General features: G+C 30.8%; 1 protein-coding gene across 1 annotated transcript; it reads left to right on the forward strand.

Annotated features, from left to right (window-relative positions):
* The first annotated feature begins 9,650 nt into the window (after positions 1-9,650).
* LOC106752403 (polygalacturonase At1g48100) lies at positions 9,651-14,563 on the forward strand. The gene is made up of 7 exons (XM_014634085.2): positions 9,651-10,246; positions 11,187-11,318; positions 12,019-12,243; positions 12,372-12,416; positions 12,510-12,717; positions 13,310-13,500; positions 13,925-14,563. Exons 1-7 carry the CDS (start codon positions 9,836-9,838, stop codon positions 14,315-14,317), a joined length of 1,605 nt encoding a protein of 534 aa, XP_014489571.1. The 5' UTR covers positions 9,651-9,835; the 3' UTR covers positions 14,318-14,563.
* Positions 14,564-16,618: the final 2,055 nt, after the last annotated feature.

The following is a 16,618-nucleotide window of genomic DNA, read 5'->3' on the forward strand; positions in this document are numbered from 1 at the left end:
GCCTTTTGACCACTTTACTTAATAATCCAGGTAGCAAAAATGCAAAAGTATAAATCTAAATTCTTTAGGTTCCGAATATTTGAACATAGACTGGTAATTAATTCCTCATAAAACCAAACAATGAAAAATGTTACCAACTTGTTTTCCTTTTTTTAACACAGATATTTGGTTATTATTAGTATATCACACTAAGAGTCTAAAACTCATGGTCCCCTACTTTTTTCTTCTATAACAAGGTTTAAATCAATGATGTAGGTACAAGTATGGTTTTAAACAATTAAAAACAGAACAATTTGAACTGGTATGGTTGGTAAGTGTCGTATCCATGATTATTATGTAAGAAATGCTGTTCAACAGGACAATAATCAGTATTAGTTCACAATGAGAAAGGAATATATATATATATATATAGACATTGATTAAACAATGATAGGATGTTTTTTGTTAAAAAGTTTTGTTAATAAAAGAAGGCATTGGTTCTTGAAAACGTACGGCATTTTCCTTTGTGCTGCATAATTCTAGAACATGTTTGATGTCATACTTTACTTATTATTTATTATGGAAGCTTTATGATGTAAAGTGACAGAATGAACATTCGAAGGAAGAAATACTAAAAGGGCACATGGATGTGCATAATAATGATAGCCAAAATGAAGTTATTGTGTGAGTGAGATTGTGAGATTTTGAGCCGTGGGATAAGGGTCATGTTACAGGCCAAGAATTAAGAGATTAGATTTGCCTTTATGAAATTATTGAGAAAGCAAAAAGTTTTTGGGGCTCAAAGTGATCCGTGAATATATGTTGCTAAAATAGCTTTTTGTATTCGATGATCCACACCAAAGCCTATTCGGATACAAACAAACCCATCCAGACAAAACACTTTTTTGTCTCTTTGCTTTTCTTTTTTTATTTAATTAATATTTTCATCATCATTCACATGGACAAACGACCCTTTCTTCCAACTAAAAACTCACATGCATCACAAACTATACCATCACCACCAACACCAATTGGGTAAAAAAAATACACTTTTCTTCATATATTTCAAATATTTAATACATTTTTTAAATATTAAATATGTTTTTAGTTTATTAAACTTTGATATATTTGCTGGATATTTAAAAAAAAAAAATTCACTAAAAATGGAAGTACTTCAATTGTAGCACATTGTCGGAAGGATATAATATAATCCATAGAGTGTTGTTATAATGAACCAATTCCTTCGGTTTCCTTTTGAGAAAACCATGATGGCACCTTCATCTTAAGAATTATATCATGCATAAACTTCCCACATCTATGTATGTCTTTTTAACCAACCACACTCTCCTGCATCCCAAGATCATGGAAATGCAATGCTTGCTAACTTTTCTTTTTAGTTAATTAAATTTCACACCATGTTCTTAACACCATCTTAATTCTTGAGAATCCCAAACGAGTAGGTAGGGTGATGAAAACTGAGAAAGTTAGAAAAGAAAAAATAAAAACAGAATGGAAAATCAAATTGCTTATATTAAATCAAAAAAGTGAAAATGAGTAAAATAATTATATATATTATTAATTATTATTAATTTTAATTTGTTTATTAATTTTAATTTGTTTATTAATTTAATATCCCTTTTAATTATTTATTATTGTAATAAAAAAATATAAATATATTACGGAGTGAAAAATAAGTTTTTAAGATAGAAAATGATATTGAATTTCATGATGATTTACATTGATTATGTATTGTTTAGATACAAACACTAATTACAATCAAGATCCTATAATTATGACAATACACACAAATATTTTTCTAAATAGAATGTCGATGAATAATTATAGTAATTACTGTAATATTACACCGTAAAAAAATTAATATTGTGATCAAAATCAAAAGTCATAAATGATAAGACATTTGATAGAATATTTGATTCTATCTAACTCTCTCCTTCTCAAACCGGTGATAACATAGTCATGCCAAGTTTGTCTCTTAGCAAGTTGAATCGTGTATGAGTGAGAGGTTTAGTCAAACAGTCTGCAATTTGATCAATAATGAAACATAAGCCACAATTACTTCATTTTGTAGGACTTGGTCACATATATACTGCACATCTATCTCAATGTGTTTAGACCGTGCGTGCATGATTGGATTAGAAGCAATTGACTTAGCACTTAGGTTATCACACCATAGAATTGGTTTCTTGAGCATTTGTAGTTTTAGTTCTTTCAGCAGAGATCTAATTCAAGCTACTTCAGCAGCAAGACCAGTTAAGGCTTTGTATTCTGATTTTGTGTTTGATCGTGACACTACCTTTTGTTTTCTTGAAGACTAGGAAACAAGATTTTCTCCGAGAAATACACATTGTCCTACCATGGATTGGTCATCATAATTAGTTGTCCAATCTACACCAAAATACTCCATTATGTTAAGATCACTTGAAGGTTTTATGTGCAAACATAGGTTCATTGTGTCTTGAAGATATCTTAGTATTCTTTTTATTCCTTGCGAGTGATCCATGGTAGGTATGCTCATGTATTGACTAAGTTTGTTGACCGTAAAAGCAATGTATGGCCTCTTAGTTTATCAAACCAAGTCCTCGATGCCTGAGTTGAGTCTATGTAGCCCCAATTTGATACATAAAAAATTGTTTCCTTCAAATTTCCATTTAGGAAGGCATTGTTTATGTCAAGTTGTCTAACATCCCAATCAAAATGTACTGCAGTGGCTAATATGATTATGAAAAAGTTGGACTTGACCACAAGACTGAAAGTTTCATCAAAGTTTATGTTTATTGTTTGTTGTTTGCTAAAAATCTCTTATCACAAGTCTTGCTTTTCTTCTTTTGATAGAACCATCTGCTTTATACTTGGTTTTGAAGACTCATTTTGTGTCTATGATGTTTTCTTTACCCTTGAATGATATTAATGTCCAAGTTTGATTAGACATTAAAGCCTTAAATTCTGCATCCATGGCTTCTTTCCATTATGGCTTGATTAGAGGCCATTACTTTCAGTCTTTCACCATTACCAACAAGTAAAGAATTACCAAGTTGCTGAATTTTGTCACTTTGGTGAGTCACATGGTTGTTGGCTCCACTGTCAAAATACAATTCATAATCTTGAACCTGATAAGGTGAAGCTATGAATGCATTGTGTGTTCCTTGCTTTTCACTTTCAACAGATTAAGTTTTCCATGTATATGACTTATCAAATCGATAATAACCTTGTATAGTAGTGTGGCCAATCCTTCTGCATACCTAGCATATTGGTTTTGACATCCTACCTCTTCTTCTGTCACCTCTCGTGCCTCTGAAATTAGAGTCTCTTCAATTACCTTGGGATCTAAATTTGTTGCCTTTGGACTCTTCTTGGCAGCAAAGTTAGCAAAGACATTCAGGTTAAGGCTGCTAAAATTATTAAGTTGATCTAATTTACTTTCAAAGGTTAACAATTGAGTTTGTAATTCAACTCAACTAATGTTAATTTGGTCAGACAGCTTGACAACCACTGAATTTTAATCAGAATCCAAACCATATAGTATTTGAATCACTAAATCAGAGTTAAAGATTGGTGAACCTACCAACTTTAACTTGTCAACAAGGTTTTTCATCTTGCCAAGATATTGCTCCATCTTCATGTATCATTTACGTATGTTGTGAAATTCATATTTCTAATAGATGATTCTAGATCTAGTGTGTGAACCAGCAAGGCTTTGAGCTTCATCCCAAAAGTTGTTTGGACTTTTACAATGAAACAAATGTCAATTGACATAAAATTCATTAGCCATCCTAAAATGGCTTGATCTTGGGCTTGCCAATCCTTATGCTAGGATTCAATTTTGTCATTGTATTCTCCGCAACAATGAATTTATCTCGACATTCTATTGTTTCTGTATATAATCATCAAGTTTACATCCTTTAATCACTAGTAAAACTAGAGATTTTCATAATGGGTAATTATCTATGTCCAACTTGATAAAAATTGTAAAAAGTATGTCATTTTTTTTTATTAATATTATATGACATGATAACTGTAGTTATGAATCAATAATGATTTGCTTAAAAACTCTAATATTAAGATAGAAAATGGTATTAAATATTATCATTTACATCAATTATATATTATTTAAATAAAAACAATAATATTATGATAATATAAATAAATACTTTTTTAATTAAGATACTGATTAATTATTACAGTAATTGTTATAATATTCCTTTTATAAATCTCTAAAACTAATTCTATTACAAGTAGAAGAAGATTAATTAGATTATTACCTTAGAAAAACTTTAAAGAAAGGAGATTTTATATTAAAATAATAAATTTATGATTAAAGCAGCCAAATTTGTCACATTATAGGTCTTTTCTGTCTCGAAAAATTATGTCTTTGGATTACCCACCAAAATTAAAAACAAAAGGTTGGTGGAGGTATACGTATAATATCTTTTACCTTCTAATTTTCTTCATTAAAATCATTGTGCATTATTTAGGATAGAAAACGACAACGTGGCCCTACCATCAACGAGTTGCACAGTATCTAATGAATATGTATATGTGTATACTATACTCAGAGGCATAATTAAAAAAATTTCTACCCAGGGAAACAATAAGAGACAAAAATTTTATTTTTAATATGTGTATTATATTATATTCAATTAAACGACATATTTTTGTTAGAAGGATACGAACAAGTTGTACAAAATTCAAGAATATTAACAATTAAAATAACTAATAGTAGTTATGAGTGTTAACATACTGTGACTTAATTAGTTTTAAAATCTGTTTGGTAATAGATTTGAGTATTTTTCAATGTTAATTTATTTAGTACTTAAAAAATATTCATATTTTCCAATTAAGCTTTTATTATTTAAATGTGGGTGATATAAGTGCAATATTATCCTGTTATGTTATCTCTATAATCAAGTAACTCTTTTTTTCACAATCAGATTATATTGTTTTTAAAAACAATAAAAATTATATTCGTCTTACATTAACTGAAATATCACTTTATATTAAAAAAAATATGTGTTAACATATCACGTCAACCAATTAATGATAAAATTAAATAATAAAAACTCAATAAAAAAATACAAAAGTTTTAAACACTTAACAGTTAAAAATTTTAATAAAAAATTATTGAGAATATTCAAATTTATTAAGGCTTAAAACTTAATTAAATAAATAGTATATTATTTTATCTTCGTTAAAGGCTGCATGTCGAAATTTCTAAGTATTTTAATTAAATTAATAAAGTTATAGTTTGTTAGCTTAATATTCCTAAAGTTATGTGAATGAATTATTAATTTAACTATTGAATGTGTGATGGAATGATAATTGAGTTACTAAAAAAAGTCTGAGTTAGTACTTAAATATATATATATAAAAGTATAAATTAATTTATAAATATTATAATTTAATAGAAAAATATCACTAATATGATATTAAATTAGTTTTGAAAATATACTTTAACAATGAAATGATCTCGCCAAATGTTAACTTTTACATAATTAAGTTAAATTTTCCATTCTTATTACATTGTTGTTCTCTTACACTATTAAAGTATTGTTTATTTTAATATATATATATATATATATATATATATATATATATATATTAGCCATCAAATAGATTAATTAAAGTATAGTTTGTCACAATTAGATACAATTTGAAACTTACACAATTGATTCATTACAAATAAAGTTAAAAATAAACTAATTAATCTTATTTATTCTATGATAAGTTAAAAATTTCAAAGGTCATTTAATTTACTAATAAATTAATAAATTGAATTTTGTATCCTATAAGTGGGTGTAGAACCTCATTTCATATGTTGGTTTTGTAAAATTGGATTACCTTTAAAGTTTAATTCTTAAAATGGTACCAGAATCGTTTGAAGTCTAAACACAATTTATTTAAAAAAAAAAATTAATTTAATTTAACCTGTATATTTATTTGTTTGAACTTAATTGTGGTATATTAAATTAAGTTATAGATTTAAGTCCATTTAGAAAGATCTAATGTAAATAATATGGAAGTAATAATAATAATAATAAAATGGGTAGAGATTTGAATTTGACATTAATTTAGTAATAAAAAGAAATGAATTTATAGGGATATATAAGTTTTGAAGTGGTTGGTGAAAGGTGATTGAGCATGAAATTGTTGAAATATATTTGTAATAATGGATGAGAAGCAAAGCTAATGAAGATGAAGTTCACGAGAAGACTTTATAGTTCACGAGCACACTACTCATAAAAGACGGCTAAGAATCTTGTGTGGTACTCCTTCTTCCCTCCTCCCTCTCTCATCTTCCTCCTCACATATTAATTATGTCCTTTTCTCACCACAGATAATGCATCTCAAATTAAATGCAAATATTTACAAAGTAAATATCAAAATTAACAGAATTACTAATAACTCTCACTTAGATATATCAGATAATAAAACAACATATCTTTATATCCCACATGCCCTCTCCACAGACATAACTATGTCAATCCACAGGGGCTGGACCCCTTTTTTCTAAATATTTCTAATAATAGCTTCTATATTCTGGAATCATTTTTTTTATGTTAATATAGATAAATTACTGAGTAGATAATATTTCTGAAAGATTTTATGTAATAACACTAAACAATCTCATTCTTCGCAATTATAATTTTCAACTCTTAACACATCTAAATGATAGTATAATAATAAAATTAATCATTCTTAATTTAACTTCAATGATATTTTTAAACTATTAACAATTTTTACATACAACACCTTATCGAATTTCAAATTATATAATTAACATTCAATTTAGGTACGTTAATATAATATGAGATTATTCTTCGTACTTAAAGGTTATGATCAATGTTATTGTCGTAGAAAACTACAAAAACATATGCTTATCCTACTGTATATAGAATTATTACTCTTTTTTCTCACAAAAGTTTTTATAACCATCTTTTTCAACTATGAATATGTTTAAAATTGCACTTCACTACAGAAAAATAGTTTAATAAGTATCCAAATTAATTCTTAAAAGAATGAGTATGTTAACTTATACGTCTTTGATTAAAATTTTTATGTCAATAAGTCTTTGGAAAATTCATCTATTTTACATATAAATGTTTTAAAAGTAAGTACTTACGAATTCAATGAATAATTTATCAGTCAACAGATTCATTTCTCATATATTTTGTATGATAATATTTATTGATGAAAATAAAAATAAAAAGTTTAAAGTAGGTTCAAATATAGAAAATTTATGCATTTTACTAAATGTTTAAGTAATTAACACTTTGAAAATAATATTATGTATGTTTATTTATTGAACCGATTCTATTTTATATAATGAACGGACTCGGTTCTCTTACAATGTCCTCATGTTTAGGAAACATGTTACAATTGCATACGAGGGCACAATCAAGTTGTGCATTTTGGGTATTAGTAAAAAAGTAATATATTTTTGCGGATAAAATACAAAATAAACAGTTGAAAGTTTTGAATTTTACCAAAGTATATATATAATGCATATTTTCGAAAGAAGCAAAAATTTGTGACGAATGTGAAAAACAGAGTAAGATAGAGGTATGAAAGGTACCATAGTTGGTGATGGTTGAATATTATAATGTGGTTGAACTCAAGTGAATTAGTTAATCATATATTCCACAGTGAATTAGTTAAGTTAAGAAATACTGATTGATGAAACATTATAAGATTAAATGGTGATGTGAGGATAAAGAAATGGTCGGAAGCAAAAGAATGGAAGTTGTGGAAGAAAAGGTCAATGAAATCACAGATAAACACTGTTGAGTGACACTATGAAGTGGTGGTATTTGTGTAAATTTGTCACTGCCAGTTTACTGTACAAAGAAACTCACAGGGAATGAAGCAAACACATGTATATAACAGAAACCCATATTTGATGTTTGATGATTGCATATGATAGTCCAATGCACCTCGTGCCCATCGTTGTCAGCCAAAAGAAAAAAAACATACATATTTTATATTCTAATTTTGATCCAAAAGTAATTTTTAATTTATCAAAGAACTTAAAATATGGTATCCCAAATGTGGTTGAATGGTAAATTAATAATATGACTACAGTAACATAATATTTCAGTGCACTTGTTGCCAAGCATTTTCAGTACTTTACTTCAATCTCACTTTCACGTGACTTACATGGTTTACATTAATAAGAATTTTCCCTTACACCCAGTTAAGGATACGCAGAAGATAATTTCTCTGCTATGTGACTCTTGCTGGGTATGTAAAGTGAAATTGATCCTGAATTATCTTTGCAATGGTAACAGATGCAGAAAAAGAGAAAGAAAAACTTGGGTGGTGTAGTTCCTTAAATTGAGCAACAGTGAAAACAAATGAATGAAAATAGATTACCAGATCCAACTCTGAATTAGGTTAACTAATTGATACATTAAACTAATGTGACCCCCACTCACATTGGGATTTTGACATATGATCTAATGAAAGTGAATTTTCTTGTTCACTTGTCTGATTTTAGTGAACCTTTTTCTATGCAATATATTTCACTTTTTTCTGTTTTGGGGGCCTCAACAGATATGAGAACCTCACGCACAGAAATTCGTGCAGGAGGAGCATGATATGGTACTTTTTCTTTTGTTGTTATTCATGTGTGTGTACAGAAAATGTTGTCTAGCATAAACATGAATAAAATGCTGCAAATCAGTGGGCGTGAAGGATGGTTTCTCACAAATCCATCCTTTCTGGTACAATGGCTTGCTTCTTTTTTTTTTTTTATTCATTCACTTCACTTCCCCTCAATCTCTCGTGCTTGGGCAGAAATTTTTTCTCTTTCGGTTAAATAAGGAAAAGAGGAACACAAAATTCTTAATTGGAGGGTCTTTCTGACCACAATAGCTGTGGCTCATGGCTTAACAAGACAAAGTGACAGAAGTCTTGGCCCGTGAAGGTTGCACGTGATCATAAAAGACCTGTGACAATTTGTGTGCCATTGACACCTTATAGACCCATTCACGTGGAGTTTTTTTGGTTTAAATTTCCACAAAATCTTGATTTATGACATTAACAATTATACATGTTAAAAAATTAAGGCACAATTTGAGGGGAGGAAGAATAAAACAAGTTAAATGTGATTGATAATCTCCTAGACTTTTACCATTGAGAAAAAAATAAATGAAAATGGTGGTAAATAAAATCCACATCAAGTTCTGAACTTTATCTTTGGCTGGTGTGTGAAGCACCCATCTACCTTTAACTTGTCTTGTTACCTAGTGTCATTCTGTGATGCTGAAACATGCTGAGGAATATCTTTGTTTGTGTTCACTTTTGTAATTTGGATTCAATCTAGTCACAATAATGGTACTGTTATGAGGTTAAGCTAAGAAAGTTTGACAGATAGAGCAGGTAGATTTGGCCTGAGTGTTCTTCCAATAGAGTAATAATGAAGGGCATGCACAAGCCATGGTTAAAAAACAATATAGTCCCCTTAACTGTCGCTTTGTATGGTCACATGCAATGACATTGTTGTGTATGTGGCAAGAGAATAGCAGCTCCAATAAACAAATTCTAACCAAAATTCACAAAAAGGAATACAGACTAATAAATGAAAGATAAAAGGAAGAAGAATTGAGAATGAAATCATAAATGCCTGGCATTTTCAAGAATATTTTAATACACTTGTTTTTGCCTGCACAATTATTATTAGCCTTCAAGTGTTCTTCTTATATAAACAGAGCCGTCACTTGTTTTTTTGGCAACAACACAAAGAAGCTCTCTCATCTCTCTCACTTTGTCTCTCTCTCTCTCTCTCTCTCTCTCTGCTCTCTGCTGAATTTCTATTCACATTTCACCAGAAGCTACCAACATGAGTGCCTTGAGTTTCAGGGGCTTCACATACATGTTTCTCATTGTATTTCTCATTTGGTCTTCCAATTTTGAAGCCTGCATTGCAAGAAGAGGCAAGCACTGGAGACATAGCAGCAGGGATGCATCAACTGCTTTGTATAAGAAAAAAGGAAAAAGTTATGGAAATGGTCACAACAAAAACCATGGTGGAGGATCAAAACCAAAGCCTCCATCACATAAAGGCACCCCAACATTACCAAAGCCTCCATCTCATAAAAACATTCCCTCACCACCATATCCACCACCATCAAACGAAGATAACCCCACTGCTCCCCCACCAAAACCTTACAATGGAGGCCATTCTTCCTCCACCACCTTCAATGTGCTAGATTTTGGTGCCAAGGGAGATGGGAAAACTGATGACACAAAGGTAACTCTTTCAACCTCTTCATGTAACTTCTGCTAACTAGTTAACATGTAAGACTGACAATTTTCAGTTCACCGTATAATTCAATGTTCCTTGTAGAATTCAGAGAACATCATAGTATAATGAAATTTCCTGGAAAATTTTCTAAAATATTATGTTATTCAAAACTACTTTTGTGCTCACAGTTATGTGAAGAGAAGTGGCCCAATTACTAATAATGCAGCAATTACATAAATCTTGAAAATTAAGGTTATAGATTTCAACTCGAAACCTTCCCCATTTAATAAGTAATTTTGGGATGTCGCTGCGGTTTATGTGAGAATTTTCCTTTTTCTAACTTGAAATGATCTGGGTTCAACTAAACAAGTCCATGGTAATTGATAAACATAATAGGTCACGAGGAGCATAGAAAATTGCTTTCCCTGTCTTTTGTGTTTGTGATGTTGCTCTTCACTCTTCAGTTAGTAATATACCCATTAAACAAAGTTTACAGTGACGTAGAATTAGAGAGCAAAATATATAGTGAAAAATATAGAAAAGTGAAGACACCATAACAAGCCAAATGGGTGGGACCTACTTAAATTATTCTCGTTACGACAGTTGAATCACATTTTCTACAATTTTTAGTTTATAGAACCACACCTGTGATCACAATTCCACCTATTATTTAATATAGTGATTTTATTAACCCAGAGAACATTTATTTAAATTTTGAAACTATTAAGTTAAAATTCAATAACGACACACATATTAATAAAGTTAAAAAAATATTATGAATCCATCAGAAATCGTTCAGCATTATGATATTTTTATAATGTTTGTGCATTTCAATTAAACTGTTATCTTGAGTTGGTTGTCGAAAATATATATTTTTATTATACTCATTATTTTATGTGGAAGTTGGTACTGTAATTGAAACAACTATAATTGAAATTGAATGCAGGCATTTCAAGCAGCTTGGGCTGAAGCTTGCAAAGTAGAGGCATCAACCATGGTGGTTCCATCGGACTACGTCTTCTTTGTGGGGCCCATTTCATTCTCAGGCCCATACTGCAAACCCAACATCGTTTTCCAGGTAACATATCTACATAGAGTGAAAGTAGCATGAATGAGCAGAGAGAAAAAGAGAAAATAACAGGAAAATAAAAAATAAATGGAATTAAAATGCTAAAAAAAAAGTAAAAATAAAAGTGAAAAAAAAAAAAAAAAAAAACATGATACCCCACTAGTGTGTTCATGAGCCGAATGTGATGTGGCATCAGAAAATAACATCAACATTTCTGTCATTCTGGTAAAGACAGAACACATGCCTGTCATTTTCTTATGTTGTAAATATAGATATAATGTTAAAATTAAACAAAAATATAAGACCATGATGATAAAGAAGATATATGTAATTTATTTAAAAGAGTTCAAAAAAATTAATTACAAATAACATGGAAGAATAAATTGAGTAGTTTCGTGGAGAGTTGTCTAATCAGTTTTCGAAAAATAAACAGAGTTGATTTCGAAAAATTATAATAATCGATACAACTTGTAAAACTTTACATTCGAATAAGTGAGTAAATAAAAATTTGATTAATAATTATGAGTTTTAGCCAAGAAACCGTACATTATGTGACCACCACCACAAAATAAAATAAAAATAAACTACCTCTTACTTTATATCTTCACATATTTACCTTTACACGTGATTGTCCCTGTTTATTATGCATACTGTATCAACCGACAATTGAGTTGAAGTGATGGTAATAAGGTTGGTTATGATGTGTCAGCTTGATGGCACCATTGTTGCACCAACAAACCCCAATGCCTGGGGCAGAGGACTACTACAGTGGTTAGAATTTACCAAGTTAGTGGGAATTACCATTCAAGGAAATGGTGTCATTGACGGAAAAGGCTCTGTGTGGTGGCAAGATAATCAATATGATGATCCTATAGATGATGAAGAAAAGCTCATAGTCCCTTTAAACCAGACAGTACCAAGTCCCCCACTGCCGGTAATTTCTAGTTTTCTGTAAATTTTAAGTAACAATGAGAAGAATTCTTTGCTAGTATTCTTCATACAGTTCTTGCTTTGTAATTTCTTACGTTACAATTTTGTTACTCACCTACATGATTGTACTAGATTCAAAGTGAGCTGGGAGGAAAAATGCCATCTGTCAAGCCAACTGTGAGGACCATTTTAAACCTTTCACAGAACCAATTTGATTCATGTTTAGGAGTTATTATTGGAATATAATGGAGGTGATTTCTTTGTGTACAGGCATTGCGCTTCTATGGGAGTTTTAACCCAACAGTTACAGGCATAACAATTGTAAATAGCCCACAATGCCACCTCAAGTTTGACAACTGCAATGGGGTCATGGTCCATAATGTCAGCATATCATCCCCTGGGAACAGTCCTAACACAGATGGAATTCACCTTCAGAACTCCAAAGATGTACTGATATATGGCAGCACTATGGCATGCGGTAAAATTTCATGAACTTGTGCCACATTTCCTTTTCATTTGAAAATTTATTAAGAGGACAATGTGGTTGATAGGGACAAAATTAAGGGCGAAAATGAAAACTCAAGACAAAAAAGAAGAAAACTAAAATAACTGTTACATGCATGTTCTATGATTCTTAAAAGAGCACGGCATTATCTTATCCTATCCACAACCAGATTGGACAAATAGCTACAAAAGGAAAATACCAATGCCTGCTAGGACTGAGTACTCTACATGGCACGTGTCAACAGGAAAATCCACACTGCATCATCCAATTGTAGAGTACTCAGTTCCATAAACAAGAGCTTTTGTTTTTGCAGTTCTTCCATCACTCTTGTCTTATTGGAATTATAACTTCTGCCTCACATTCCTCTTCAGTCCTCCACACACATTTGAGGCTGGATGAAAATAGCATATCGAGTGGTCCATTACAAGCTACCAAAACTTTGGGGTGGGGAGGGGGGATGATTGCAAATGGACAAAAAACAAAAGTAAAACAAACTATGTAGACTTACTGACATATATGGTCCAAGTTTTTGGCTCACTGTATTTGAATTCCAACTATTGTGCAGGAGATGATTGTATTTCCATACAAACTGGATGCTCAAACGTTTATGTTCACAATGTCAACTGTGGACCAGGGCATGGAATCAGCATTGGAAGTCTAGGAAAGGATAACACCAGAGCCTGTGTTTCCAACATTACAGTCAGGGATGTCAACATGCACAACACAATGACTGGCGTCAGAATCAAAACATGGCAGGTAAAATATAAGAAACGCAATGCACTTTAACTTCAAAATCATTTTATACCATGAACTGGTTATCATTTTAAAGAATGGTCATTACAATGAAATCAATAATCTGTTAGCTGAATTAGTTCTGGCAGCATAATTGAGTACACTCTGAAATCAATTTTAAATCTTCAACTGCATTTTACATGATTTTTCAGGTAACATGAGAAATTGCCAAACTTAATAGCTATTCTAAGATGCAGTGAAAATTGTCTTTTCTTGTAGCCTAGGATCCAATTGAGCAAACACTTGTGTTTCTTTTAGTAACGCTGAATATGATTCAATCAAATGTCACAAAGTTCTCAATCCGTCCAAGTTCTGACGTCATTTCCAGCTCTAGAACATGATGAAAATTATGATCTCTTACAAACTAACATGTACATCTGCACTGTAGGGTGGGTCAGGCTCTGCACAAGGAATACTATTCTCAAATATACAAGTCTCTGAAGTTCAATTCCCAATTGTGATCGATCAATTCTATTGCGATAAAAGAACCTGCAAAAACCAAACATCGGCTGTTTCTCTGGCTGGAATCAACTATGAAAGGATAAGGGGCACATACACAGTTACGCCAGTGCACTTTGCCTGCAGTGATAGCCTTCCTTGTGTAGATATTTCTTTAACCTCTGTTGAGTTGAAACCAATTCAAGAACAAAACCATCTATATGATCCTTTCTGCTGGCAGACTTATGGTGAATTGAAAACTCCAACAGTCCCACCAATTGGTTGTCTACAGATTGGGAAGCCCACAAACAATCGGATTCAGACAGATCATGATTTATGTTGATCAGATATAAATTAAAATGCTTAGCCAGCTAGATAAAGTATGTATATTGTAAAAATCCTACTATATAGGAAATTTTCTTCATTAGGGTGATACTGATTTATCATTGTGAGAATATACCGGCCCTGCGATTAGCAAGAGGTCTAGAATAGTATAATAGGTAGCCTTGTAGCTGTGGCATATGCAAGAGCTTGAGATATTATTATACGAGTGTTGGCATTTTGAATAAAACTATCGTTTTTTATACAATGTCAGCACTATGGAATTTCAATCAGCATTTTGTGTTGCAGTCCAAAATGCAATTGCGTGCGCAGTTGCCAAGGTTACATTGGCCATATTTGTCTGCAAGAACATTTCAACATATAGAAAAGGAGGTATCTTTCTCCATTGTAACATACATCTGCTAAATAATTAAAATTTAGAGCTGAAAACATATCCTTCATTTGGTTCTCCTTCCTTCCCATGCTTTTTCTTCTTCTCCTTCCTCCAATGGATATGAAGAGGTGTGATATGGAGGAAGAAAGCGAGGTTAAAATTGTCATTTCATCAAGCTTATGGGGTGCAGGAAGAAAACATTCCTCCACTGTTGCCTTTAACTTTGGTACATCCCAAATTTGTCCTCTTCTAACAAAAAATCTATACCATATAGTAAGAACGTCTAAAATTCAAATAAACTTTTTTATAAATATTTTTCTTCTCTGAAAATTTAATGATTTAGTTTTTGTATGATTTAAGGGTATAAATAAATATTTGGAAATTACATTAATTGAATTCATTTAATTAAAGCAAATATTGTTATGGAACCCATAGAAATGCTAATTACTTTCTACAGTTGAATATTGAACATGGTAAGGTTGAAATATTATTTGCAAACTTCATAGACTTTGGTGCATTAATTTTGCAGAAATGCAAATCCTTGTAGAGAGATCCATTGTGAATAGTATAGAAATTGAAAATCATATTTTTTTAACATAACAAAGAAATAATTTATAAAAATTAATTCATAAATCGTTGGTGATTTATTATTATATTTTTTGTCAAAGTATATATTTTAGATTAAGATTTTCCTATCATTAAGTTTTAAAAGATTATTACGTTTTGTTTTTTTTTTTAATAAATAGGTTGAATACGATGATGTCCATAGAATTATTGCACTTTACAATATTTGGATTCTTTTAAGTCAAACTTTCCTACTACCATCACACATATATTAAACGAAAATAAGAGGTTTTTTAATAAATATGGGTTAATTTGTTTTTAAAATTAAGTATCTGAGTTTATTTTTTAAGAACTTACATTTATGAATAAATCGTTTTTAGCTAATACAACTTTGTTGTAAAAAAAGTCATATCATTCTTAACAATTTTTGACCATTGAAGTCATTAGCACAGGAAGACTTTTATATAACCGCTAAAGTTCTGAGAACGAAAGATTATTTTCATTATAATTATATGTTTAGACAACTTTTCCTTAAACTAAAGTCGTGTTTGGGTTAAATGATTTCTTCTTAAAAACAAATTTTTAGAATCGCATAAGGATTGAACAACATCTTTTAAAAATAAATTATAATGATTTTACCATTTCTATATATACGAGTTACGTTGGAGTCAAACAATAATATTTAAGGACTTCTTCAAAACTAGTGCTGTCAAAATGGGTTGAAATCCGTGAGTCAACTCGGATCACTATGGATTTGAGTCGGGTTGGGTTAGAAAAAAAATACAAAAATTTTGATGCGAGGCAATTTTGACCCAACTCACACGAGTTGAACCCATGATGGGTCGGGTTGACTTACCAACTCACTTATTTTTTAATTAAATCAAATTAATTGTTCAAATCCTTTTTTTAATTGAAATCAAATTAATTATTTTAATTATTCAAAATGCACGACCTTTATTTAGCAATAGAGCCTTTCTTGCAGTTGTCTTTCCAAAAGTTTTCCTCTACAAATCAAATCCTAAGTTCCCCTCTACAAACCAAACCCTTACGCTGTCTTTACGCGACACAGCCCTTCTCCTTAGCATAACAACAATCTCGTCGTAGCAGAGCCCTTCGTGCAACATACCCTTTTTATCCCCTTCGTGAAACCCTTGTTATCCTCTCAAATATCTAGGTAAATAATGATTTTTATTTGTAGCTTTCAAATCTTGTTTGCTCATGTGTTTTTCTACCATAATAAAGTGTATTGTGAGGTGCTTTATTTTGAGAGTGAACCGTGCATTAGGTATGGGTTTAGTGCTTGAGTGTCATCAGTTATATGGTTATGAAGATAAGACATAGTTGGGGAAAGAGGTATATTATTTT

Source organism: Vigna radiata, unplaced genomic scaffold (assembly GCF_000741045.1).
Source record: "Vigna radiata var. radiata cultivar VC1973A unplaced genomic scaffold, Vradiata_ver6 scaffold_206, whole genome shotgun sequence".
NCBI classification, from domain to species: domain Eukaryota; kingdom Viridiplantae; phylum Streptophyta; class Magnoliopsida; order Fabales; family Fabaceae; genus Vigna; species Vigna radiata.